Source organism: Macaca mulatta, chromosome 8 (genome assembly GCF_049350105.2).
Source record: "Macaca mulatta isolate MMU2019108-1 chromosome 8, T2T-MMU8v2.0, whole genome shotgun sequence".
Taxonomy (NCBI): domain Eukaryota; kingdom Metazoa; phylum Chordata; class Mammalia; order Primates; family Cercopithecidae; genus Macaca; species Macaca mulatta.
This window is the reverse complement of record NC_133413.1, coordinates 128,208,186-128,233,310: the sequence shown is the minus strand read 5'-3', so window position 1 is coordinate 128,233,310 and position 25,125 is coordinate 128,208,186. Positions and strand designations below refer to the sequence as shown.

Genomic DNA, 25,125 nt, shown 5'->3' with positions numbered 1-25,125 from the left:
CTACGAGTATACATTGACCTCTCTGTTCTCTGAGAACAGATCTTTATAGGGGCCTGGAACGTATCTTAGTTCTTAGAAGTTTAACCATCAGACTAACTGCTCCACACAGTCCATTTTGGAATGAGCATGGACTCATTATTATACAAAGACAGGATAGAATTTATGGTTTAACTGAAGTTTAATTAGGAAATTTGATTGGCTATAATTCATATCTTTCTGTTACTCTTTTTCATTGCTCCATTACTCTCTCTGTCTTGCAGACATTTTTATCTGGAGAATTAGAGTGGGAGGGAAGGTAGAGTCGCCACTCTGACTGCCGCCATCTTTCAAATTTGGATTGGGCATCATTCCTTCCACATATCATCAGGATCTCATCCTCACTGTGTGCTATGTTTTGTTTTCTAGATTATTCAGGACAGAATATTCAAGCACATATCACGTAACAGTTTAATATGGAACAAACATCCTGGAGGATTGTTCGTACTACCACAGTATTCATCTTATCTGGGAGATTTTCCTTACTACTATGCTAATTTAGGTAAGTGAATTTCCTCCAGGGAGTTGCCCTTGTTTACCCTGAAGATGTCATACAGAACTAAGGGCCTTTGTTCTTCTATTCTAATGGGGTCCATCTAACACCCTGCACTGAAGATTGCTTTTTCTAGAGTCTTGTTATAAGTGACATATCAAGTTCAAAAACAGAACAGAGCATTGCAAAATGGAAAAAAAGAAAAACTTCTTATCTGTGCAGCTCTACTTCATATTTAGTAATTTCTTTTTGCGAAATAGGCTCCCCAAATTATGGATCATTTTGAACATGGCAATGGGTTAGCTATCATTTTATGCCTCATCATATATAAAATGGAGTTAGGAGAGCTCTCCCCTGTTTTTTTGTTTTTTTTTTTTTCACAATCCCAACATCTCTATTCCGTACCAAAGAAAAACTGAATAAGAGGAAAGGAGAAATAACTAAGAATATATGACAAGCACAAATTTATTAATTTTTCCAAGGTTTTTTATACTCCTTTTATGTGCTATGCTAATGTATTGCTGGGTACTAGAAATAAAAAGTCAAATAAGATACAATCTCTGCTTTCAAGCAGTTTTCAGTCTAATCACAGTAGGAAAAGGGAATGGCAGAGGGATAAATCTCTACCACCGGCTACTGTTATTGCCTTAGACATTTATGTATTTGGAGCCCCAGTTGCTCTCATGTTAGAAACATCATGAACATTTCCCCTCAGTTACAGTTCTAAACTTGAGAAAGCCTAGGACAGGAAAGCATCTTCCAAGCTGATACAGCAAAAAGACAAGATTTTCCACTCAATGCCATTGTTCTCCATAACACCCTCACCCTTCTAAGTTGTACATGTTTAGCTTGAAACTGATGAGATGAAACCTAAAGAAATTCCTGGCCTGAAGCATCAACCAGTGACAAAGAACCTTTTAATCCAAACCAAACCTGTTATGGGAACCATCTCTAATTCAGTGTATGGTTGACATTTGGGTAACGTAATTAGAATTTAGAAATGGTCAGATTAAGACACCGGTTGACGAAAATTTCTGTATATTTATTGTACAGTATTTAGATCTTCATTTGGAGTTATCACATTAGAGGTGTGTAAATGATGCTTCTTAAATTATTGCAGGAAAATTTAAAGGCAATGACTTGTCATTCCTGTTTAAAAGGCAGACCCTCAATCACGCTTATTCTTCTTGCTTGGCAAAACTTCGAATGTGTATCTAGATATTGGGAAGATTAACTTCTTTTTAACATACAATTAAAGTGCTACTGGATGATATAATTTTCTCTACAAAACCTTTGTATAATCCTCTAATACACAGAGAGTCTGATTCTAGCCTTTATCCCATCAGTATCAAAGCGTAACTTGAATGTCCCTGCACTGTGTTGCTCGCAGTTAAGCCACTAAAGTGCCAAATTAGTGGGTCTAAACTAATGAAGTTTTAAAAGGCTCTTAACCTGTCTCTAATTTCTTAGTGAGTTCTTATGGGAAAACTCCTTGGGGGGAAGCCATCTCACTTCTGTGTCTTTGGTGACAGTGGTTGTTTTGCATATCTATGATCCTTTTTAACCTAGGACTTCAGAGCTCGCAATTGGCAAAAGTCTGCATCACATACTTTTTTCTCAGCTATGTCACTGTTACACAAAGAAGAGATTCTGGGAATATGGAGGCTTCTTCTCCGAAATAATAACGATGTTGGTGAGGGTGATGATAATGATAGCTGCTGACATATATTGAGTACTTGTTATTTTCTAAGTCCTATTCTAAGTGCTCTGTATGCATTAACTTTTTTTTTTTTTTTTTTCTAAGAGTCTTGCTATGTTGCCCAGGCTGGAGTGCAGTGGCACCATCTTGGCTCACTGCAACCTCTGCCTTCAGAGTTCAAGCAATTCTCCTGCTTCAGCCTCCGGAGTAACTGCGACTACAGGCACACGCCATCGTGCCCAGCTAATTTTTGTATTTTTAGTAGAGATGGGATTTCACCATGTTGGCCAGGCCGGTCTTGAACTGCTGGCCTCAAGTGATCCACCCGCCTCGGCCTCCCAAAGTGCTGGGATCACAAGTGTGAGCCACCGCACGGGGACAAACTTACTGAATTTTCGAGATAACCCTATACGTTTGGCACTATTATCAGGTCTGTTTCCCAGCTGTAGAAACTCAGAGGGTTAAGTATTCTTTCCAAGGTCCCACCACCAGTAAGTGGTAGATCTGGGATTCAGACCTAGACAGTCAGGCCCTGGATGCTGTTCCTTTCACCTTTTTTCCCACTAGCTAGCTGTTTGAAGTACTAAGTCAGGTAGAACCCTTTCATTACATAATTAAAAATCAGACACCTGCAAACACTGTGGGAGAGACAACACATGAAGGGTGGTGAATGGTGTGTGTATTTAGACACTGGGTACCTAAAAAGCCAAAGGAACATCACAGAAACATCACCAAGAGGGACAAAGGATATTAAAGCAAGAACCTAGAAGTGGACGTTGATCTGGAATTTATTGAGGTCTCTAGACTCAGGCAGTAGCTAACCAGCAACTTCTCATCTTGTTTCTGTCCTGTCAGGACATAAGAAGCAAAGGAGAAATCATCCAGGAGGGAACATTTGCTTCAGCGTGAGGCAGTGGAGCAAGGAGGAGTGATTTTCTAAGTCTTGTTTTCCAGCGCTTCATTAGGCTCTGCTCTCCTTTTTTTTTCAGGTTTAAAGCCCCCCTCCAAATTCACTGCAGTCATCCATGCGGTGACCCCGCTGGTCTCTCAGTCTCAGCCAGTGTTGAAGCTTCTTGTGGCTGCAGCCAAGTCCCAGTACTGTGCCCAGGTGAGTGGGAAGTTGGCAGAGCAGCCCCTGCCTGCTCCAGCTCCAGACCAGAGATTCCTCCCTGCTTACCTGTTCTCCCCCAGGCTCCCTGGGCTCCCTAGGACTCCTCTAACATCATACCCTCTTACTCCCTTTCATTCATCCTGCCTCATTACACCCTTTTCATCCACTTAGAAATTCTTGGAAGTGAAATCTGGCACAGGGAAGGGGTGGGTTACGGAGAGACCTTAGCACGGGTATAGGGTTAAAAAGTATATATACAGACACCAACACATTCTCTAGAGAAGATATAAGCACATAATTTTGTTTTTAAATGTCAAAATGACAAAGTAACATCCAAAAAGCCTCTGGGAGGACCCAGGCAACTAAGCTTCACTAGAAGAAGCAGACTTGTTGGTGTCATGAAGCGTCAACTTTTCTTTTCATAGCAACCATGACTAATTATAAAATTGGGAGCAGACGATTATGTCTATGGTAACAATATTTTCCAAATCAGTGTTGCGCCGATACTTGAACAGTGGTTTTTCTGATTTGTGAATTAGTTTATACAAGAAGGTTTACAAACAAGGAAAGAATTCAATAAGGAAGTATGCATTTTTGAACTAAATGCCTTTATTGGAAATTATAAAGTCACATAAAATCAGCAACCATTCTAGAGCATGCAAAACATGAGCTCATCTTAGTTCTAGCTTGAATTTTTTTATTTCTCCCACATTGCCTGGTGTAGTGCAAGTTCAGAGCAGATGTTCAGATGCTCAGTATACATTTTTATTTAATTTGATCAGAGTTGTTATCTCACACACCATCATAAGATATCAGAATTTAGGAAACCACTTTATTAAGCTCCAGCCACCCTGAAATTCTTTTTCCCGCAGCTTTCCCCTATTCCCGGACACAGTTGGTTTTGTTTGTTTGTCTCTTTGTTTGTTTGTTTACTCTTTCTGTCCTCTCTCCAGTTGTTGGGGTGATAATGTTCTGAGGTTGTGTGGGAATGGACTCACTTTAATACTCAGTTTTGATGTCTGCCGTTCTGTCTTGCTGAGATCTCCAGCTCCTTTTTCTCTTTCTGACTCTGAGAAGAGGCTTTGGGTTGGAGGCCTACATAAATACATCCTACTCCAGCCATCTAATGAGCCCCATCCCTTTCAGATCATAGTTCTATGGAATTGTGACAAGCCCCTACCAGCCAAACACCGCTGGCCTGCCACTGCTGTGCCTGTCATCGTCATTGAAGGAGAGAGCAAGGTAAGACTTGAAGGGGAACCTACGTGTGGAACCACTGTGGAGCCTTGGTTTCTCCATGGGGCACTTTGAGTCTTGGCCCTAGAAGTCTTCTCCCTGTTCCTGGATTATTTTTTCTAAAACTGTACTTTTCTCAGAATGTTCTCAGCTTTGACCGCAATAGGCTTTCAAATCAGGGAAACCTGGGTCTTGCTACCAACTCTTCTGTAGCTTTGTGACCTTGTGTGTATACTTAACCTCTATGAGCCTCAGTTTCCTCATCTACAAAAAGGAAACAATAATGTATACCTTGCAGGGTTGCTGTTAGGATTAAGTAAAGTCAGGAACTGGCAATAGTTATCTTTCTATAAATGACAAGGATGAAGATAAAGCTGATGGTGGTGGTGATGCATGAAGTTTGCTTGGCTGATTAATCTGAATGAGCTATGTCTGGATGCATGAGGTTTGCTTGGCTGATTAATCTGAATGAGCTATGTCTATCAGAATAGTGGCTCTTTCTCCCATTCCCTTTAAAAAGGACATTTTCACCTTAGTTTTGTTTGGCATCTGCCTGTAAAGATTCTCACAAGTGCTGCATAGCTGGCCTTTCTTCTGTTCTCCAGTTCACTTTGCCTAGAGCTGAACTATCTTTCTAATCATCTCCCGGCCCTTGAAGGTCTCCATTTGCTAGTGCTTCCAATTAACACTTGAGGCCATGTATAATCTGGCCCTAGCCAGCCTTCCAATCTTTTCTCTCATTGCTTTCCCTACAGACCCTGTCCCCTACCACATTTGATCATTTCTAATTAGCTGAATTGTGCTGTGTCTCTTCCTACCTCTAATTTTGACTTTGCCATTTGTAAGTCTTGACCACCCCTCCTTAACTCATCATCTCTGCTTGTCAACATTCCCATATATTCTTTAAGCCCCTGTTTGCATGCTACCTCCTCCTTGAAATTTCTTCTACTAAAGAGCACCCAGCTCTTTTTTCTCTAGCTTTTGCTTGTTGCTTTCTTACAGATCTTACCCATTGTGAAGGAAATACTCACTACTAAATGAAATTGAGATTGGTGAAGCAGTGCCATCTAAAACACTTTCCTTATCAGTTCCCAAGGGGTCAGGTCATAAGAGAGTGGCTCACACCTTTGCGCCAGAATGACAAAATTAAGTTTATTAGGCTGCACCATTTGATATCATCATCGACTCACCAAAAGTGGCAATTTCATATAGTTTGACATAATGCAATTGTAACTGTCACATGGACAAGATGATCAGTGCATTATCCATTCGTTTCCCATTTATTAGTGCCTACTGTGTGCTGAGCACTGTGTAACAGGCGTGGAACACAGTGGGGAATGTGACAAATGTAGCCATGGCCCTCATAAGGCTGGAGTCAGGCAAGCTGTTTATTAAAGAGCTGCTTGGTAAGCATTTATGAGAGAAGGTGGATGTTGGAATAATCACGTGCCTCTCTCGTGAATCCATCTCACCATAAGCATGGTTTCATGCAACCCCTTATATCCATCCCCCCATAGAATAACCCATCATAGGAATGGCAGTGTTCCAATTCCAATGCCTGAAGCCATGAACAGTGCTCAGAGGCAGGCAGTTAAGGTTGAACTTTGGGATTCTTTGTTTGGTATGCTTCCATGGGTCAAGGAGACCAGCTCTGCTTCTGGTGGATAATGTCTTTCTTTGGATATGTCAGGATATTCAGACACAATCCAGTCTGTCTGGGAGCCATTCTGATTTCTTTAGGTAGTATAGCATTTTCATGCTCTGACTCACTGATTGATTTTATATTTTCGTTCTCAGTGAAAAGAAACTCCCCGTTTATTTATAAAATGGTGGTGATAATAATAGTACCTTTCTCGTGGGCTTTATCAGATGTCTCTTACAAGATGCCTCAGATCCTCCCCGCTGCATCTATATTCAGGCTCCTGGCATTTGTTCAGTCCTTGCCTCCACCTTGGGCACTGAATCTAGTGGGCTGGGTGCTTCCTATGTCTTTTCCCTGACTCTCAGTGCCCTGGGATTGCACCTCAGAGTAAAGCTTTTGCACTTAAGTCTTGCTTCAGGCTCAGTATTTTAGGAAACCTGGGCTATGACATGGACCCATTTTGAGGATTAAATGAGATCGTTGCATATCAGATGCTTACTCCTGTGCCTATTATACATGCACCAAGGGTTCAATAAATGTTAGCTCCTCTTCTGGGAGACATCATAACGTTAGGATTTGTGTTATGGGCTCTAAAGTCAAACTTACTTTTGTGTGACTTAAAGCAAGTTCTTAATCCTCTGTGTCTCCATGCCCCCTTTCAATAAATGGAAAGAGTCATAATATGTAACTAATAAGGTCGCCAAAAAGATCAGATTATGTCAGACTACATAAATAAATGTACTGAAAAGTGTGGGTACACTGTGGATGCTCAATAAATCTTAACTATTATTGTGTTTTATATAATTACTTGTGTATATTTCTTATGTGCCCCCGCAACCCCCCGCCACACACACACACCGCAAGACAGTAAACTTCTTGAGTCTTGGTCATTTCCTAGGCATGTTGTTTGTTTGTTTGTTTGTTTGTTTGTTTGTTTATTTTTTGAGGCAGAGTTTCACTCTTGTTGCCCAGGCTAGAGTGCAATGGCGTGATCTCAGCTCACTGCAACCTCCGCCACCCGGGTTCAAACGATTCTCCTGCCTTAGCCTCCCGAGTAGCTGAAACTACAGGCATGCGCCACCACGCTTGGCTGATTCTGTGTTTTTAGTAGAGATGGGGTTAGTCAGGCTGATCTCAAACTCCCAACCTCAGGTGATCCGCCCACCTCGACCTCCCAAAGTGCTGGGGTTACAGGTGTGAGCCACTGCCCAAAGCCAGCATGTTTGTTCATTTTAAAAGAGTTGGGCTTTCACATGGTAGCTAAATCTTTCTTAAATGAACTAACAAGGAAAACTCGGTTCACTCGGGATTGACTTTGTAAGTACATTGGTTTCTCTCATGCTAATCCATTTAAGAAGGTTGCTGAGGCAACATATTTGAAAAAAAGCCTCTCATTTCTGCATGAGAATTCGAAAGTGGATGGCTTTTGGGCTTTTTACCTCTGTTGATGAGACAGGTTCAGAAAAAAAGGAAACAGATCCCTTTAAGACCTAGAGTTGGGCAGATGATGGGGAAGAAGCCCTACATCTTCCTCATTCTCCATTTTAAAATCTCTATCTCCATGAATTTAAAATTAATATGTTTGCTGCTTTGGCTGCAAAATTCTGTTTTGAATTTATAGGCCTTGTCTTTGCAGTTTTCCCCTGTAGGCTTAACAAGGGAAAGGTCAGGGCAGTGCTAAGCTGGCAGCTAATAGTTTCTGCGTTAGTCGGTGGACATGTAAAGAGTATCAGGAGGATTGCTTCAGGCTGAGAATTCTGAGCACTGTGTCTATGGGGTTGCTGATCACTTTGTGTTTTATTTTAAAAGCCTGAGAAAACAACAACAGCAGAATAACCTGACCAAGTTGACAGATGTGTAGGAGCAACCCCTGAAGCCGTGTATGCTACAGATATGTCCCTTGAGCTCTCAGAAATGACTTAGAGTGGGCACTGTCCATTCATTGAAGTCCTAGGTGCTCTGGTAGCTTTGCAGGCAAATAAACCGAGTTTGAGATGAGGCCTGCAGTTGAGCTGGCCCCTAGGAGTATTCAGATTTGGGGAGACTGCAGCTTTGGCAGCTGGCTAGCTACCGCCCTTTTCCTCCTTCCCTTTGTCTCTAGTGTTAAGTTGCTTCTTTCCCTGGCCTTTGTCTCTTCAAAGTTGATGGCAGGTGTGAATTCAGAGAGGATGTCATCATTATTACTATAACTTCTGGAACAAGGTGGTGAGCACGTGATTGGCATATGTGTTCCTAAAATTCACTTGTGAGGTCCTTCCCAGGACCAGTGGCCAAGGTGCTCTATAGAGTCACACCATCTGGGGGAAAATCCTGGGTTTGTTTTGGGCAAGATTCTTAACCTGCGTATCTCAGTTTCCTTCCCTGTAAAATGGCATTCTTATAAAGATGAAACCCAGTGATATATATGAAGGATGTGGAACATATTCTGGCACATAGTAAATGTTCAAAAAATGTTATTCTTATGGTATCAGCATTCTTACGGTTAGTTCTTCTATGGTACATTCAACACAAAGATTAAGTTATGACTATCACAGGGTAACCTCTCCACCCTCAATTTTTCCAGCTGATGCCATAATCTCCAAAGCCCCCACTACACACACACACACAACTGTGTGTGCACACGTAGTAACATGCTCACCACCTTCTTCCAGAAGTTAGAGTAATGATGATGACATCCTCTCTGAATTCACACCCACCATCAACTTTGAAGGGACAAAGGCCAGGGAAAGAAGCAACTTAACACTGGAGACAAAGGGAACCTTTCCTTATTCTAGAACTGCCCAAACTTTATGCATACACCACCTTCACAATTTTTCTAAATCCATGGATCATGTGTGCTATTATTTAATATTTTTCTTCTTCTTTTTTTTTTTTTTTTGTGACAGAGTCTTGCTCTGTCACCCAGGCTGGAGTGTAGTGGCGCAATCTCAGCTCACTGCAACCTCTGCCTCCCAGGTTCAAGTGATTCTTCTGCCTCAGCCTCCAGAGTAGCCGAGACCACAGGCATGCACTACCATGCCCGGCTAATTTTTGTATTTTTAGTAGAGTCAAGGTTTCACCACGTTGGTCAGGCTGGTCTTGAACTCCTGGACTCAAGTGATCCACCCACCTCAGCCTCCCAAAATGCTGGGATTATAGTCATGAGCCACCACGCCTGGCCTAATATATTTCTTTAAATCAGTATACTTTTCATTTTAATGAAGTTATTTGTAACTTTAATATTACCTTTGATTGCTGTAGCTGCTCATATATGTGTATATATTTAATCTGTGCTAATACATATTTTAATTTGTAAATGTTTGTAATTTGTAAAAGCAGCACCATCTACTATGATCTACTCTCCCCATGGTTTGCATCCACACTTGGAATCACCTCTCCATCCATTCATTCTGTCGGTCAGGAAGAGTGGGTGTCAGGATGCGAGTTCTCTCCTCAATGCCTCTGCATCTGCCGAGTCTTGTCTTTAATGCTTCATTACTATCTATACCTGGTGAATTCTTTCTGCCCATCAGGGTCCTGCTTAAATGTCACTTCTTCTACGAGGCCTTCATCTCTCTTCCAGACAGCTAGTTGCTCCATCCTGTGGTCTCCTGGCATTTTTTTGTATCAAGCAAAGGCTGGTCATCTGCTTCTTGGTCTCCTCTACAGACCATGAACTCTTCAAAGACAGGGAATATATCTGAATTATCTTTGTACTCTCTTTGACCAGCAAGATGCCTGGTACACAGTAGGTGCCCAATAATTGTTGAACAAATAAATCTGCATTGATGAGAAATGAGATTCCTTCAGTGTTGAGGGGTGACATGGTAGTAGCACATTCTTTATGCAGGTGAGGATGGGAGAATTGTCCTGAAAACAAGACTCTGAAGTTACCTCTTTCCCTCATTCCCTCCCCACTGCCTACTTCTACTTCCTCCCAGGTTATGAGCAGCCGTTTTCTACCCTACGACAACATCATCACAGACGCCGTGCTCAGCCTTGATGAGGACACCGTGCTTTCAACAACAGAGGTAAGAACCCATGCCTAAGGAGCGGCAGGTGGGCTGTTCAGACGGTCACCTCATGTTGCACAATACTAGTGCTTCTCTTAGCCGTGCCTTGGCAGAACTAGAAAACATTTTTCAAAACTTCCTACAGCAGTGGTTGTAATCAGCCCGATTCCTGTTAGCACCTTGCGGCCACCTGGCACTCTGAGGAGGGCATCTCCCCTTCATTGTCTCTGCTAATTGGATCCTCATTTGCATAACTGGGCCTCACCTCTCCTTCCAGGCCTGCCCTCCTTTTTTGTTTTTAAACAGCACAGTTGTGGGCAGGCGTGCAGAACCAAGGGGAAGGGGGAGGGTGCCTGTTCTGCATTATGTTGAAACCATGCTGTCCAGAGGCGACAATCCCATTCCTCTCCACGTGTCCTATTGTCTCAATTGGGAGACTCTATTTGGGGCTCTAAAGGCAGCTTTTCTGTCTTGGTTTAAAGAGCTCATTTTCTTTCACCTATACAAGAGCAAACGGTTTCACTTTAAGGCTGTGATGGAGATTCCTATTTCAGATGTTCAGGTATTTGTGCCAAAAATAAGATTGCCTAAAGAATGCGTGCGGAGGAGAGAGAGAGGAGGAAAGATAGATATGGTAGAAAACCAATTTTTACAACTCGAATGAGTATTGATCTCTGAAACCTTCCTTTAAACCATGCAGGGGACAAAAGACAGCTATATAAAAATGGAGTATGTGAGAAATACATTATTAATGGCAACTACTAAAAAGCATGGAGACGCAACTACTTATGCCTTTCCCCTTCCTTTTTTTTTTTTCCTTTTTGTTCACAATCATTTTCCTTTTAATGTAAACATCAGTGTAACCTGCGCTTTCCTGGACACCAGTCTAGTTCTAATGGCCTGCTGCCCACAGAGCCAGGACTCAGTGTTGGCCCTAGGCAGGTGGACTCAGTGTCTCCTTCTCGAAATTCCACAGATGAGGCCGGGTGCTGTGGCTCACGCCTGTAATCCCAGCACTTTGGGAGGCTGAGGCGGGTGGATCACAAGGTCAGGAGTTCGAGACCAGCCTGGCCAATATGGTGAAACCCCGTCTCTATTAAAAATACAAAAATTAGCCGGACGTGGTCCAGACACCTGTAGTCCCACCAACTCAGGAAGCTGAGGCAGGAGAATCGCTTGAACCCAAGAGGCAGAGCTTGCAGTGAGCCGAGATCGCACCATTGCACTCCATCCAGCCTGGGCAACAGAGCGAGACTTCGTCTCAAACAAACAAACAAGAAAAGAAATTCCACAGATGCTTTCGAGGTGCCATTAGATGGCATTGCATAGATGTCATGTCAAAGGGCAACCTAAATAATCCCAGGACAAAATGTCCTGGGCCTCACCTTGTTAAAATGCTTTCTGTGCAGCCAAAGCTCTATAAGTACTTGTTGAATGAGTAGTTGGGCAGGGTGGGGGATGCATGCTTTGGGGATTCAAGGTGGGCACACCGCCAACTGTGTCATGTGTAGGTTGGCAGGAGGAAGAGATGTTGATAAGCTTAACATTCAAAGGGAAAGATAGCTATGGAATACAGGGTACAGGTCTCTCCGGCTTGCATTTTTCTGCCACTTTCTGCAAGGGAAACTGGAACACATTCATTCAACAAGTATTTATTGAGAGATTTCTTTATCCTGGTCTCCATGCCAGGTACTTCAGTTACACAGTTTCAGGCTATATGCATCTGAATCCTGGCAACAAACTGAATTCAAATCAGATGATTCAAATGAAGGAACTTTGGATTCCTTAGGGAGATGTAGATGGGGTTAAAAGATCCCATAAGAGAGAATGAGGCACCTGGTAAGTAATGACAGCAGGAAGCAGCTCTTCCCTTTGGCCTGAAGGAGTGAGAGAAGGAATTCCTTCTTTCAAAGGCCCTGGGAGATGGCACTAGGAAGAAGAGTCTGCTCTACAAGTGCTATGATCATGGAAGGACATGGCTACTGCCAGAACTCTAATGGCAAAGGAGAGAGGGAGCAGTGAAGAGATACACTGACCTCTCTCTCTGTCCTGTCTCGATTTTCCTGCTGGTGACTCCCATTGACCTAACCCAACCAGGTGATGCAGTCATTAGGGGTCCGTTATCCGAGGGCACAGGGCAAGACAAGAAGAGTGGACAGTGGATTTTGGAGGGAAAACACAGGCAAAGCAGCACACTGCCATGGGGCAACAAATGGTCAAGACAACTACAGCATGTACCTTAATCATCCTATGACCTGAAGTATTGATTCATCTTCTATCTTCCCCTGGGCACAAGGCAATTAGTCTCACTCTAGGATTTGTTTTTCCCTATCCCATGGTGAAATAACTTTCAACTGCTGTGATGCATCCTCATGCTGGTGAATTTCTTTTCAAAGAATAGCAATTCCAACCACTCAGTGCATGCTGGGAGGAACATGTGTTGTATGTGAAGTAATTAGAAGTCAACGTGGGTTGAAAATGATATGTAAATCTAAGAGGCTGGCAGTCTGGTTTGCTTTCGCCTGCTGATCAGTGGAGTGGTTCTGTTGCCTAAAATGGTCCTGGGCAAGGATTTCTCTTTTCTCTTTTTTTAGGTGAATAGATGTTGGTTCACTTTTTTTTCCTCTCTAAGGATCTCAGATTGTTTAAATGTCTCTCTGCAGCATTGAGGATAGATTTTTAAGCAGCATCCTATAAAGGGCATTATAGTTGGTTTATAGTTATTTACATTTATCTGGATTGCTGCAAACGCTGCTCAAAAGAAAACAGATGTTGGTTTTTCAGAGAAAGGGCCTTAAACTGACCTTTGCCTTCTTTGATGTGTTAATAATCTGCCTGAAAGCAGCGCTATCACAAGAATCATAGTTTTATCTGAATTTACTTTTGAGTTCCTTTGAAATGACTTGAAACAGCTTTAAGATAGTAAGAAATTCATGTGATGAGAACACCCCATTGGGTTCTGTAGTAGTTGCTGGTGCATGTGTTTCCTTTTCAAAGAATAATAGAAAACCCCAAAGAGTGCTGTCAGGCAGGCTGATCCTTTGACAACAGGCAACATAGTATACTATCCCATCAGTTGGCGCCATTAGTATTGACCACTAGTGAAAAGGTACAGGTTATCACAACCCAATTTCAATTTTCTGGCAGATGTTCCCCATCCTCTGCTATCTTTTAACTTTGAGATAACACGCTCCCTACCAAACTTTCTTAATGTCGGTTCCACCACCCTGTTTTTTCCCCCACTCTGGATTTTTTCCCCACCCCCCCAACTCTGGATTTTTTTTTTTTTTTTTAGATGGAATCTCGCTCTGCCGCCCAGGATAAGAGGGCAGTGGCACCATCTCAGCTCACTGCAACCTCCACCTCCTGGATTCACGTAATTCTTGTGCCTCAGCCTCCCCATTAGCTGGAATTACAGGCATGCAACACCACGCCCAGCCAATTTCTATATTTTTAGTAGAGACAGGGTTTCACCATGTTGGCCAAGCTCGTCTCAAACTCCTGACCTCAAATGATCCGCCCACCTCAGCCTCCCAAAGTGCTGGGATTGTAGCCATGAGCTACCATGCCTGGCCCCCTCTGGATGTTATAGTTTTGGGGAACAGGCCATATTTTTAAGTCTTCTTTATCTAAAGATAAGGCAGTGTATTAGGATTTTTCAGGCAAACAGAATCAATAGAATATATATATTATATATATACATATATATATACACACACATGCACATACATACATACATACTCTGACAGAGAGATTTATTATGAGGAATTGGCTCACACAATCCTGGGGGCCGGGAAATCTCACGATCTGCCATCTGCAGGCTGGAGACCCAGGAAAGCTACTGGTGTAATTCTAGACAGAATCCTACAGCCTGAGAATCAGGGAACCAATGATGTAAATCCCGGCCCAAGGGCAACAGAAGTTAGATGTCCCCGCTCATCGGGCAGGCAAAAAGAAAAAGGGGGTGAATTCCTCCTTCCTTCACCTTTGTTTTGTATTCACACTCTGAGATGACTGGGTACTGACCATCTGCATTGGTGAGGACAGTGTGCTTTACTGAACCCACAGATTCCAATGTTAATCTCATCCAGACACACCCTCACAGACACACCCAGAAATCATCTTTCACCTGGACACCTCACGGTATAGTCACATTGTACAATTAACCATCACAGGTCCTGCTTTTGAACCTCTGAGAGGGTAGGACCTGGACTTAGCAGCATCACTCACTTCCCCAGCTACCATCACAGTGCCAGGACTCAAAATATTTGCAGAACAGATGAAATTTCCATTTGTATTGCTTATCAAGAAGAGATAGGGCAAAGATTATGAGGTGAATCATAACCTGTATAAGAGACAAATTGCTATCCTGGCTAACACGGTGAAACCCCATCTCTACTAAAAAAAAAAATACAAAAAACTAGCTGGGCGAGGTGGCAGGCGCCTGTAGTCCCAGCTACTCGGGAGGCTGAGGCAGGAGAATGGCGTAAACCTGGGAGGCGGAGCTTGCAGTGAGCTGAGATCTGGCCACTGCACTCCAGCCTGGGCGACAGAGCCAGACTCCGTCTCAAAAAAAAAAAAAAAAAAAAAGAGACAAGTTGCTTTTAACACTAGAGTAACAGAGCCAAAAGAGAAGTTATGATATAGTACATAGCACATTTGAAACCAGACTGCCTGAGTTTGAATCTTGGCTCTGCCACTTATTAGTGCAGCAAATTACTTGAACTTATAATATCTTAGTTTCCCTTTCTGTAAACTGAAGAATGTAAAAGCCCCAGGGGTATTGTGAGGATGGAATGAGTTAAAATGGATAAGCACCTATAGCTATGCCTGTTGTATTATAAGCTTTTCACAATTATGAGCATTATATGATGGTTTGCTGGCACTATTTTTGTTATTTTTATTTTCTGTTTATTATTTTGACTTACCATTCATCAAATGAGCATAGAAATCAGAAGTGAGTTTATGCATTTGAAAACAGAGCATTTGCTAACTGTAAGTGCTGGTTTATAGCAGGTTCAGAAGTACCTGCTTTGGGCTACTATAAGCACTGGAAAGACATTTAGCTGCATTTCCTTTAAAATAATCCTGTGGCTTCAGTTGGCCTTGTCCCCACTTATTCTTAGTGATTTTCGCTGTGGATGCTTTCTTCTCGTTTCTCTTAAACTGTGCATCTTCAAACCTAAGAGGCCTGAATTATGTTTTCTTTATGATATCTGCTCTGTATTCCTGTTAGAACTTGTTGTGTTTTCAAATGTCATTTCTCTTACTCTTAAGAGGGTGCTTTTATTTTAGGCACTTTGGCTTTGATATATGCTGGGTGTGATATATGTTGTATATTCATTCTTTGGATATACATGGGAAGTGTCTCATTTATAAAACAGATGTGTTTGTGTCTCATGTGAATCAGGTCACATGCACCTTTGAGGGAGGGGGAAAAGAAGCAACTGCTTTTTCGACTTATGTTTTAGCTTGAACAGACTGGATTTTTAAAGGGCATATCAGCAAATGTTTTTTCTTCCTTTCATTTCCACACTAATCTGAAGTTTCTTTAACAGAAAACATTAAAATGTGCATAATTATGGGGCAAAATGTCAAGCAGTCAGTTTAATTTGGTGATGAATACATAGAATTAATGTTTCGCCACAGTCCCAGGATTTTGCATTATGAATTAGTGGGGGGAAGGTCATGTTTTGTTGACATTTGTTAACGCTGTTGATTGCTTGTTTGGCTTGTGTTCTGCCTGCAGGTGGATTTTGCCTTCACAGTGTGGCAGAGCTTCCCCGAGAGGATTGTGGGGTACCCCGCACGTAGCCACTTCTGGGATAACTCTAAGGAGCGGTGGGGATACACGTCAAAGTGGACGAACGACTACTCCATGGTGTTGACAGGAGCTGCTATTTACCACAAGTGAGGAATCTGGACATGTCTCTTACAGACTTTACGTAGCTTTTTATATTGGCTGCCGCATAAATAGGAACCAAGGCCAAATCTTGTTAACAACATCAGGGAAAATTAGTCTGTATCCCCACTTAAGTTTTGCTAATGTGTCAAATGTGTGTTTTTGAAACCGAAAGCTCTTGGCATATTTCATTTCCAGAAATTATGGTAGAGTCACATTTTCAGTTGGTCTGAAGTGTGAAAATACACTCAGGGCATATTAGGTAGCTGAATATTTAGAATAACAACAACAAAAGGAAATACCTAAGTCAGCACCCAAGGGCACTGTTCTAGGTGCTTGGGATTCATCATTGAGTAAAGTAGAAAAAATTCCTTGCCAATGCAGGTCTTACATTCTAACAAAGGAAGACAGTCTACATAATAATTCCATAGTTTATTAAGGAAATAAGTGATATAACAAAAGACAAAGTATAGAAAAGGATCAGGAGTTCTGAAGGTGGAGATGGGGCAGGTTGGGGGTGTCCAGGGTGATTCTAATTGAGCAGGTGAGATTTGAGCAGACTTGAAGGACAGGAAGTTAGTCAAGAGGATATGTGCAGGAAGAGTGTTCTGCCAGGAGAACAGTGAGAATAAATGCCCTGAGGCAGAATACTGGAGAACCATCAAGGAGACCACTGTGACTGGGTGGAATGGGTGACAGGAAGTCCGAAAAGTCAGGGGGCATGGATGCATGACCTTGATGTCCTTGATCATGAGGACTTGACTTTTTCTCTAAGTGATATGGGAGGAGGGCAGGGTTTGAACAGGGTTCGACATGTACAGCATGTCACTGTACTCTGAATGCTATAGGCAGTTTTAACACAGTGATAAATCCGGCAGGACCTTGATGTCCATCATGAGGACTTGACTTTTTCTCTAAGTGACAGGGGAGGAGGACAGGGTTTGAACAGGGAGGAGAAATCCACCTTTTCTTTTATGCATCCACTGTGGATGCTATGTTGAGAAGAGGCTATAAGAGACCTAGAGTTGAAGCAGGAAGCCCTATTAGGAGGTGATTGACATTATCTAGGCAAGAGACGGTGAGATCCTGGGACCAGGAAGTGAATGGTGGCTGTGGTAAGTAGTGATCAGATTGTTTTGAAGATGATTTAGCATGATGTCTAGACAGTCTGGATGTACAGTTGATGACTCCAAGTCTTTTGACCTGAAGCACTGGAAGATTCGATGAGGAAAGCTACAGATGGAACAAATATCAGAGAAAATATAGGAGTTCAGTCTTGGATATGTTAAGACATCCAAAAGGATATACAGAAAAAGCTCACAGGTAGAGATACAAATTTGGCAGTTGTTTGCATATATTTGATCTTTAAAGCCAGGGGACTGGAGTAAGATTACCAAAGTAGCGAGTGTAGATAGATAACATTCCCCACTCAACCAGTAACAAAATCCCCGCTCTTCTGTCATAGTAAAGGTGAACACACCAATCTTGCCTTAGTCTTTTTTAGTAAAGAATAGGGAATTTTGCTATCTCAGGGATAGCTTGGAAATGCTCAAGGCACAAACATTTAGGCTGACTGATTCTTGGTCTCAAGATTTCACTTCTTGAAAGTTCATTGTTCCTATTGCTTCTGCCACCACCACTCAAAAGAATCTGATTCACCCAAATGATTTTTCCTATAAATATATGCTATATGTATATAAATACATTTTAAAAACAGTAAGATGAGAAATAATTCAAATTAATTATGGGTTTTCTATTACGATTGGCCACCCCATTAATTCAGATTTTGCTCTAACAGGATTGAAATATGTATGGTTTAAGGGCACAAATATAGAACAGTCTATTGTTGGACTCAGAGTCAAGGGATAATATTGAATACAGTTCTGATTAAGCCAATGATTAAAATTGTTAAGCAGCTTTATAATATATAGATCATGTGTAAATAACTTCTCTTGCCATCTAAGTATTTAGTTTTTCTTTCTAACTCACCAGTCTGATATTAGAGTTAGACTGGGCAAGCAATGTCTGTATGTCTGTATCTCTGTGCCTTGTTTCCTCATCTGTAAAATGGGAGTAATAATAGAGCCTGCCTTGTAGGCTCCTTCTGAAGACTAGATGAAGCATTTCTTGTAAAACACTTTAGAACACTATCTGGTATATAACAAGTAATGTAGAAGTGATAGTTATCATCATCATCATTATCATTGTCATCACCATTCATGACATGTTTAGGGATTCAAAGAATGGGTATGTGTTTTCTGTCTCAGAAGTCCACTTGTCATCATGTGATAATGGCCCCCTGTGAAACCCATCTTTGATTTTTACAGATATTATCACTACCTGTACTCCCATTACCTGCCAGCCAGCCTGAAGAACATGGTGGACCAATTGGCCAATTGTGAGGACATTCTCATGAACTTCCTGGTGTCTGCTGTGACAAAATTGCCTCCAATCAAAGTGACCCAGAAGAAGCAGTATAAGGAGACAATGATGGGACAGGTAAGTGAGTGTAGAAGAGCCCTCTTCCCTTGCTTCACTCACTGGTGGTTCAGCCCCAGGTAATGAGGACTCATGCACCTCTAGATGTTCCACCCAGGAGCATATAATGAGGAGAAACCAGAAATGAACCACATTGGAAAGCTAGGAAAGAGTGTATGATTGGTGCAGGGATAATTAGGAAGACACAGGTTAAGAGTATCTTTATGCCAAGAATATAAAGCTGTCCTATAATCTTTAAGGTGACATGAGAAAGATATGTCTTTAGAGTTTGTCTTAGTCCATTTGGGCTACTATGACAAAAATACCATTGACTGGGTGGCTTAAATGACAGACGTTTATTTTTCATAGTTCTAGAGGCTGGAAAGTCCCAGATCAAGACACCAGCAGATTTCATGTCTGGCAAGAGACCGTTTCCTGATTCATAGACAGCCCTCTGCTCATTGTGTCTTCACATGGTAGAAACAAGGGCAAGAGAGTTCTCTGGAGTCCCTTTTATAAGAGCACTGCTCCCATTTGTGAGGACTCCACCCTCATGACCTAATCATCCCACAGAGGTGTCACCTGCAAATATCACATTGAAAATTAAGCTTCAACATATAAATTTTAGGGGGCACAAACATTCGGCCCTCTGCAGAATTAAAGCCCTACAAATAACCTATGAAGTTGATTGTAGGTACCTTATTTAATGTCTAGCAAACAATACTCTCTTTAACACAGTTTTCTGGTGCTTGCAGTTGAGTTGAATTGTGTCTTGGTGACATAGCAGGAGTCACAATATTCAATTTTCAGTTCTAGAATCAGCGTTTATAAGCTGTAGACAAGTCAGTTTTCTTCTGAAACTCAGTTGACTCATCTTTAACATGGAAATGGTGAACTCTACCTCACACAGTTGAAATAATATGTGAAATAAAAGTGAAGTAAAATATTGTGTTGAGTTATAAAATTGTAGTATTAAAGATATTTTCAAGGAAATAGAATCCAACATTTTCTTTTTACAAATAAGAAAACTAGTATCTAGTGAATTTAAGCATATTGCCACAAGTTGTCACTGGGAATTGAATCCCAGGGTCTGTGGATTCCACTGCTTGTCCTTGTACACCCCGGTGTCTTGGTATCAGGTCCATCTGGATATGCTGAATTTCATCTATCTTTATTCATCTTGAGCAGAGCCCCTACTATATGTAAGAAATAAAAAACCTTGGCCAGGCACAGTGGCTCATACCTATAATCCCAGCACTTTGGGAGGCCGAGGCAGGCGGATCACCTGAGGCCAGGAGTTTGAGACCAGCCTTGCCAACATGTCGAAACCCCATCTCTACTAAAAATACAAAAAATTAGCCGGGCATGGTGGTGCATGCTTGTAATCCCAGCTTACTCGGGTGGCTGAGGCACGAGAATCGCTTGAACCCGGGAGGCAGAGGCTGCAGTGAGTTGAGATCATGCAACTGCACTCCAGCCTGGGTGACAGAACAAGGCTCTGTCTCAAAAAAAAAAAAAAGAAAGAAAAGAAAAAGAAAAAACAGATAAAAAACCTTAAGAAACAGCATTAAGATTCACCCATGTTAAATCATGGAGTATCCAACAGGATTGAGGTTAATCTGAATGAACATACTTTAACCTGGTTATATTAGTTCAATTTTGAGGGGATTTGCATATGCCTTGGAAAACATATACGAATGTTAAAGAGAGTATTGTTTGCAGGCATTGGAAAACATATACAAATATAGCTTTTGCAAAGGAAATCTTAGCTAGGCCTCAGTTAAGCTGACAGTTTTTCATTCACTAAATTTAGTAAGCAAAAATGTAAAGTTCATAAATAATTTAAAGCTTATAAAAAGTTATTTAGTACTTAGTATGTTATCAGGTACTGTTCTAGGTATTGGTTATGACGAAAGAGCTGTCCTTAGCAAGAGTCTGGTGGAAAATTCTGTTTCCTTCTAATTATGGAAAGAACAGATAAGAGGATTTGTAAGAATGTTTAAGGCTGAGAGACTATTCGAATTCAGGCAAGATGTATCGTCTATTATGTGCCCAAACATTTTTATTTACATTTTTATTTATCTCTTAAGAATGAGGATACATTCTGAGGAACGCATCATTTGGCGATCTTGTCACCCTCCGAACATTATCAAGCGTACTTACACAGCCCTATATGGGACAGCCTACTCCACACCTGTGCCATATGGTATAGAGCTACTCCACACCTGCGCCATATGGTGTAGGGCTACTCCACACCTGCGCCATATGGTGTAGGGCTACTCCACACCTGCGCCATATGGTGGTGTAGGGCTACTGCACACCTGCGCCATATGGTATAGGGCTACTCCACACCTGCGCCATATGGTGTAGGGCTACTCCACACCTGCGCCATATGGTGTAGGGCTACTCCACACCTGCGCCATATGGTGTAGGGCTACTGCACACCTGCGCCATATGGTGTAGGGCTACTGCACACCTGCGCCATATGGTGTAGGGCTACTCCACACCTGGGCCATATGGTGTAGGGCTACTCCACACCTGCGCCATATGGTGTAGGGCTACTCCACACCTGCGCCATATGGTGTAGGGCTACTGCACACCTGCGCCATATGGTGTAGGGCTACTGCACACCTGCGCCATATGGTGTAGGGCTACTGCACACCTGCGCCATATGGTGTAGGGCTACTCCACACCTGCGCTATATGGTGTAGTAGGGCTACTGCACACCTGCGCCATATGGTATAGGGCTACTCCACACCTGCGCCATATGGTGTAGGGCTACTCCACACCTGCCCCATTGGTGTAGGGCTACTGCACACCTGTGCCATATGTGTAGGGCTACTGCACATCTGCGCTATATGGTGTAGTAGGGCTATTCCACACCTGCGCCATATGGTGTAGTAGGGCTACTCCACACCTGCGCCATATGGTGTAGTAGGGCTACTCCACACCTGCGCTATATGGTGTAGGGCTACTCCACGTCTGCGCTATATGGTGTAGCCTATTGCTCCTAGGCTACAACATGTATAGCATGTCACTGTACTGAATACTGTAGGCAGCTGTAACACAGTGATCAATATTTTGTATGTAAATATTTCTAAATACAGAATAGGTACAATAAAAATAGAGTATTACAGTTATATGGGACCATAGTCATCTATGTGGTCCAACATTGATTGAAATGTCATTATGTGGTGCATGACTGTATATTATCTTATTTAAAGACATGACATTTTAAAAATATTTTTTACTCAGAGTTCTTCAGAACACTCAGTAAGTAGGCAACTCTAGTCATACAAGGCTTCTTATGGGGTGGATTTGTGCTGTTTTAATAGATTATTCTAATTCTACCAAACAGTATTTCTAGTAATTTCTTACATCTTTACAGAAAAATCTAAATTTAACCTTAGGTCTAACTAGGTGTATTCAGATACTATATTTGCCCCCCTTCTTTCCATCATACACAGTAATTTATTTAATGTTTGTATGACCAGTAAAGTAAATGGATATCATCCTCTAAGATTAGGCTTTTATTACATAAGAAAAACATCTTTTCTAATAGATGTTGGTTGACTCAGAATAAATGTTAACATCTAGAAGCAAAATGATAACCTGAATGATTCAACGAAACTTTAAAAAAAAATTTTTTTTTTAATAAGAATGAGCGTAAACTCTAGAAAGTATTTCTAGTTGCATACATGAGTATTTTTGCCTGAGTACGGCACCCTTTGGGAATGAGTGGGCCAATCAAAAATGGCCCACAGGCCGGGTACAGTGGCTCATGCCTATAATCCTAGCATTTTGGGAGGCCAAGGCAGGCGGATTGCTTGAGCTCAGGAGTTCAGGACCAGCCTGGGCAAAATGGCAAAACCACATCTCTACTAAAAATACAAAAATTAGCCGTGCGTGGTGGTGTGCACCTGTAATCCCAGCTACTCGGGAGGCTGAGGCACAAGAATCACTTGAACCCGGGTGGTGGAGGTTGCAGTGAGCTGAGATCACGCCACCGCACTCCAGCCTGGGTGACAGAGTGAGATCCTGCCTTAAAAAAAAAAAAAAAAAAAAAAGGCCCACAAACCCATATCCATTTAGGGTCAACACAAGTTACATTTAGGACTGTCTACTCTGATATGAACTTAACCAGTCAGCTCCATTTGATATCTTTCTCTGATTTATCGAGTTCTCCTCATATAAAGGCTGAAGAATGAAGCTTGAGTTCTGCCCCTCTCTAGCCTTGAACAAATAACTCTCACTTCCTTGAACTTGCTTCCTCAGCTATAAAATGGGGATATTATTACCTGGGTAGATACTTCACCAGATTGTTGTGAAATTCAAATGAACTCCATGAAAACACTTTACAAATAGTGTTTTGTTTGTTATTCTGCTGTTCAGAGAAAACTTGACATTTGTGTTTATCTTCAATGTTATTTTGAGCATGTTGACACTGGGATTTTAAAGTGACTCTTACTGATTCTCGCACTAAAATGTATCTTCCCATGAAAGTGTTTTTCTAACAATGTGAGCACAGCAAACACATTGGACACACATGCATACATATACATCATTAAAGAGTTGCCTATTGGCATAAATGGGCTTGTGGGTTTTTCCCCCATAATTGGGCAGCCCATCTTTTCCATATTTCATAAAAACAAGGATTTAAAGACAATGTGCTTAGTCATTCTATTTAAATTTCAGCACTCCAGTCATTTAAGGCATTCTTTTTAAATCAATGTCAATCATTTGCATGATCTAAAAATATTTAACCAACTTTAGGGGCAACACAGAGAGCTAAAAAGATGGTAGCCATCTTTTCTGTTCGTCGAAAGTTAATCTTTTTTCTATTCTGGGTGAGCAGTGATTCTTTGGAGGGCTGATTGCCCTTTAAAAAGTAACCTTTGGGAGTTTTAGTTGAATAGGAAAGCCAACAATTCTTGGGTTAAGAGAAGAACAGAATTTTGAGATTTTAGTATAAAGTTAGTTTTACAGCAACATGCCCTATTTACCACTGAATCTCCCCTTCTCATCCTCATGGAGTCACGTCAATGGGAAGGCTACAGAAGAGAAAATGGAATTTTAGATGCTGCCTAACACTAGCCTTGACTGACATGTAAAAGGTGCTATTTTGTTCTTCAACTATATACGTGAACTTTTAACAAAGGATTTAGTAGGACCCTTATAAACGTAAAGAGATAGTAGAAGGGAGGAAGTGATGGATAGAAAGATAGACTTCTCAAAGTAGACTTCTCAAAGTTGGTTGGTATTTCTAAATCAACTATGTAAACAGGAAGGATTTGGAAAACTATCTTTGAAAGCATAAACACATCGTTAATCTTAGTACCTGGTCCCAAGAGCAAAGAGAATTTTTAAATTGAGTCATTGTAGTACTTGAGCTTCAGCTGCTAAGTCATGGACTGACCAGAGGATTAGTCAATAAATTTTAGAGAGTTAAAGTCAACATGAATCTTTGTTACTGTGTTTTTAACGCTGAGGAACGTAGCATACCTTGGGAAAAACCAGCATCAGCGATTGCATTTTCAGCAGGTGCATAGATGGTGAGACTTGGTGGCCGGGGCAGACCTCGAGCTCTGCTGCTCGCTCATTTGCCTGACTTCATTTTCTGCAGTGTTTCCATCTCACTTTGCATTTCTCTCATCATCATCCTTGTTTCTCTCCTTCTCCCTAGACTTCTCGGGCTTCCCGTTGGGCTGACCCTGACCACTTTGCCCAGCGACAGAGCTGCATGAATACGTTTGCCAGCTGGTTTGGCTACATGCCGCTGATCCACTCTCAGATGAGGCTCGACCCCGTCCTCTTTAAAGACCAGGTCTCTATTTTGAGGAAGAAATACCGAGACATTGAGCGACTTTGAGGAATCCGGCCAAGTGGGGGAGGGGAAGCGAGAAGGGACGGGGGTCAAGCTGCTTTCTCTTCCCAGTGCAGATCCACTCATCAGCAGAGCCAGATTGTGCCAACTATCCAAAAACTTAGATGAGCCGAACGACAAAAAAAAAAAAAAAAGGCCAATGAGAACTCGACTCCTGGCTCCTGGGACTGCACCGGACTGCTCCAAACTCACCTCACTGGCTTCTGTGTCCCAAGACTAGGTTGTGTACAGTTTAATTATGGAACATTAAATAATTATTTTTGAAATGATTGCTATGCAGGTTTAAACTTTTTTAATGATCAAAACTATTAAAAACCAGAGTTCTTTGTTTAATCAAAATTGTGTTGGTTGTGAATATTTCAAAGCTGCTATTCCTTTTCCCACAGACATCATTGTCATGGCCATGTAGGGTGTCCTGCAGTTTCAAAAGTTCAGACTTCATGGAAAACACAATAAGTCACTCTACCCATTATCAAGAAATAGCTGAGCATAAGTTGTAACGTCATTATTCAACTTTGCCAGTGCAAATTGTTTTCCACTTCGAATCTTCAAATCCACTTGAACTTTTATCTCTAAAATGTCGCTGCATGAAAGAAAGTATGACGACTTCCAGGTAGGCAGTTCTAACTGAAAACTCTATGTTTGAGGTAGA

The 25,125-nt window shown here is 41.8% G+C and overlaps 1 protein-coding gene across 1 annotated transcript in view; it reads left to right on the top strand.

Annotated features, from left to right (window-relative positions):
- Positions 1-24,602, top strand: part of EXT1 (exostosin glycosyltransferase 1) — a 316,318-nt gene extending 291,716 nt beyond the window's left edge. Inside the window, 7 exon segments of the mRNA NM_001258133.1 lie at positions 406-538; positions 3,218-3,336; positions 4,486-4,581; positions 10,138-10,227; positions 15,959-16,119; positions 18,439-18,610; positions 24,273-24,602. Of these exon segments, the coding sequence (NP_001245062.1) occupies positions 406-538; positions 3,218-3,336; positions 4,486-4,581; positions 10,138-10,227; positions 15,959-16,119; positions 18,439-18,610; positions 24,273-24,458 (957 nt within the window). The 3' untranslated portion in view covers positions 24,459-24,602.
- The last annotated feature ends 523 nt before the right edge of the window (positions 24,603-25,125 follow it).